Raw genomic sequence first — 3,122 nt, 5'->3', positions numbered from 1 at the left:
TTAGAGAAGTGCAAATCAAAACTACAATGAGATATCATCTCACACTGGTCAGAATGGCCATCATCAAAAACTCTACAAACAATAAATGCTAGAGAGGGTGTGGAGAAAAGGGAACACTCTTGCACTGTTGGTGGGAATGTAAATTGATACACCCACTATGGAGAACAGTATGGAGATTCCTTAAAAACCTAAAAATAGAACTACCATACGACCCAGCAATCCCACTACTGGGCATATACCCTGAAAAAACCATAATTCAAAAAGAGTCATGCACCACAATGTTCATTGCAGCTCTATTTACAATAGCCAGGACATGGAAGCAACCTAAGTGTCCATCAACAGATGAATGGATAAAGAAGATGTGGCACATATATAACAATGGAATATTACTCAGCCATAAAAAGAAATGAAATTGAGTTATTTGTAGTGAGGTGGATGGACCTAGAGTCTGTCATACAGAGTGAAGTAAGAGAAAAACAAATACCGTATGCAGCCACATAGCACAGGGAGATCAGCTCGGTACTTTGTGACCACCTAGAGGGGTGGGATAGGGAGGGGGGGTGGGAGGAGGGAGACGCAAGAGGGAAGAGATATGGGGATATATGTATATGTATAGCTGATTCACTTTGTTATAAAGCAGAAACTAACACACCAATGTAAAGCAATTATACTTCAATAAAGATGTTAAAAAAAAAAATACATGTACTCCAATGTTCATTGCAGCACTATTCACAATAGGCAGGACATGGAAGCAACCTAAATGCCCATCGACAGAGGAATGGATAAAGAAGATGTGGTACATGTATACAATGGAATATTACTCAGCCATAAAAAAGGACAAAATAATGCCATTTGCAGCAACATGGATGGACCTAGAGATTGTCATGCTGAGTGAAGTAAGTCAGAGAAAGACAAATGTCATATGGTATCGCTTATATGTGGAATCTAAAAAAAATGGTACAAATGAACCTATTTATTTACAAAACAGAAATATAGTCACAGTTGTAGAAAACAAACTTAAAGTTACCACGGAGGAAAGCGGGGGTGAGGGAGGGGAGATAAACTGGGAGATTGGGATTGACGTATACACACTCCTATATATAAAATAGATAACTAATAAGGACCTACTGTATAGCACAGGGAACTCTATTCAATACTCTGTAATGACCTATATGGGAATAGAATCCAAAAAAGAGTGAATATATGTATATGTATAACTGATTCACTTTGCTGTACAGTAGCAACTAACACAACATTGTAAGTCAACTATAATCCAATAAAAATTAATTTAAAAAAAAAGAAACACTATGACAGTCAAAAGAAGAAAAAGAGCTGAGTGATAGTAGCTGAAAATACTAAGCTTCAGGGAGACAGAAAATACATACTCTAATTCTGTTGCTCCCCTTAGTAATGGACCTATTACTAAATATTGAATTAAACAAAGGTGAAGAGACTTCAGGGTCTTCAGCCGAAACCAGAATCCCAGAATATCCACAAACAGAAGTCAGGGGGCCATCACACTGAGGGGTCCCTGGAGAGTGGAGCCAGGCCCTCCTGTTGTGGCTGGTGTGGTCTCATCTCTTCCATAACACGGCAGCTCCACACCACTCTCTTCCCAGCACCAGAATCTGGGTCACAGAGGGGTGGGGCTCTGGCCGTCCCCTGTATCTAATAAGTAACTCCCATTGATTTTCCAGCCCTTCCTTCCCCACCAATAGCTCTGACCATTGGCACCAGAGGGCAGGCCCAGAAAATCATTCATACATTATCGGTGCTCTCCATCCCCCCATCCTCACCCAGAGGTGCATATAAACCCTAGCCTGAGGCCTAAGAATGTGAATCGCAGAAGTTGAGTGAACAACCACTGTGCTCTCTGTACCTTCATCCTGGTCACTGCTGCTGCTGTAACAGCCCCAGGCCAAGAACATGGACAAGCTACTGCTTTGGGTCTCTGTCCTCGCCAGCCTTCCAGAAGCCTTTGCTCAGAAAGGTAGGGTGGTCAGGGTGTGATCAAGGAGCATGAGATGAGAAAAAGATTGAGTATGATTTTTTTCCCTGCATTTATGATGAAGGTCACTATATTTCTTTCTCTTCCCACAGACCTCAGTAGGAAGGTGTTTCTGTTCCCTAGAGAATCTTCTACTGACCACGTGAACCTGATCACAAAGCTGGAGAAACCTCTGCAGAACTTTACCTTGTGTTTTCGAGCCTATAGTGATCTCTCCTGCGGCTACAGCCTCTTCTCCTATAACACCCAGGGCAAGGATAATGAGCTACTAATTTTTAAAGACAGAATTGGAGAGTACAGTTTATACATTGGAAGAACCAGAGTTACTGCCAGAGTTATTGAGGAGTTCCCCACCCCAGTGCACATCTGTACCAGCTGGGAGTCTTCCACAGGCATTGCCGAATTCTGGATCAATGGGAAGCCGCTGGTGAAAAAGGGCCTGAGACAGGGTTATTCTGTGGGAGCTAACCCCAAGATTGTCCTGGGCCAGGAGCAGGATTCCTATGGAGGAGGCTTTGATAAAACCCAGTCCTTTATGGGACAGATTGGGGATTTGTACATGTGGGACTCTCTGCTGTCTCCCGAAGAGATCCAGTTTGTGTATCAGGGTTCCTACTCCCTCAATCCCACCATCCTAAATTGGCAGGCTCTGAACTATGAAATGAAAGGCTACATTGTCATCAAGCCCCTGGTGTGGGGCTGAGGTCTGGAATCCACAAGAGCACTTGAAAATGAAATAACCAACACCCAAGAGCTCTGCTCAAGGCAACTGGATACTAAATCCTAAATCTATAGCTCTTTCTTCTTTGAATTCCCTGTCTACAAGTATGCCTAGTTAAAAAAATGTATTATGTCACCTGCATTTGTTTAATGCTCACCATAGTGCCAAACATTTTCTCTTATGTCTACTTATATTTGAAAATTGGTATTTCATTATCCAGAAAAATCAGGTTGCAAATTATGGGGAGGGAAACCTTTAAGTAACTATAAAGGTCTATCATAAAGCCAGAGCACTCAACGAGTGGGGCAGCAGCAACAATTACAAGCTACTAATAATCGTATTAACAACTCAAAATGTGTGTGGAGTTGCAACAGAAATCCTCCTATTTGGTTT

General features: G+C 42.1%; 1 protein-coding gene across 1 annotated transcript; it reads left to right on the top strand.

Moving 5' to 3' along the window:
* The first annotated feature begins 609 nt into the window (after positions 1-609).
* LOC309631302 (serum amyloid P-component-like) lies at positions 610-2,721 on the top strand. Its single transcript, XM_082397555.1, has 2 exons — positions 610-1,990; positions 2,101-2,721. The coding sequence occupies exons 1-2, from the start codon at positions 1,927-1,929 to the stop codon at positions 2,709-2,711; spliced, it is 675 nt and encodes a 224-aa protein (XP_082253681.1). The 5' UTR covers positions 610-1,926; the 3' UTR covers positions 2,712-2,721.
* Positions 2,722-3,122: the final 401 nt, after the last annotated feature.

This window comes from Balaenoptera borealis (genome assembly GCF_965194805.1).
Source record: "Balaenoptera borealis genome assembly, chromosome: 1".
NCBI lineage: Eukaryota > Metazoa > Chordata > Mammalia > Artiodactyla > Balaenopteridae > Balaenoptera > Balaenoptera borealis.
This window is presented reverse-complemented; position numbering and strand designations above follow the sequence as displayed.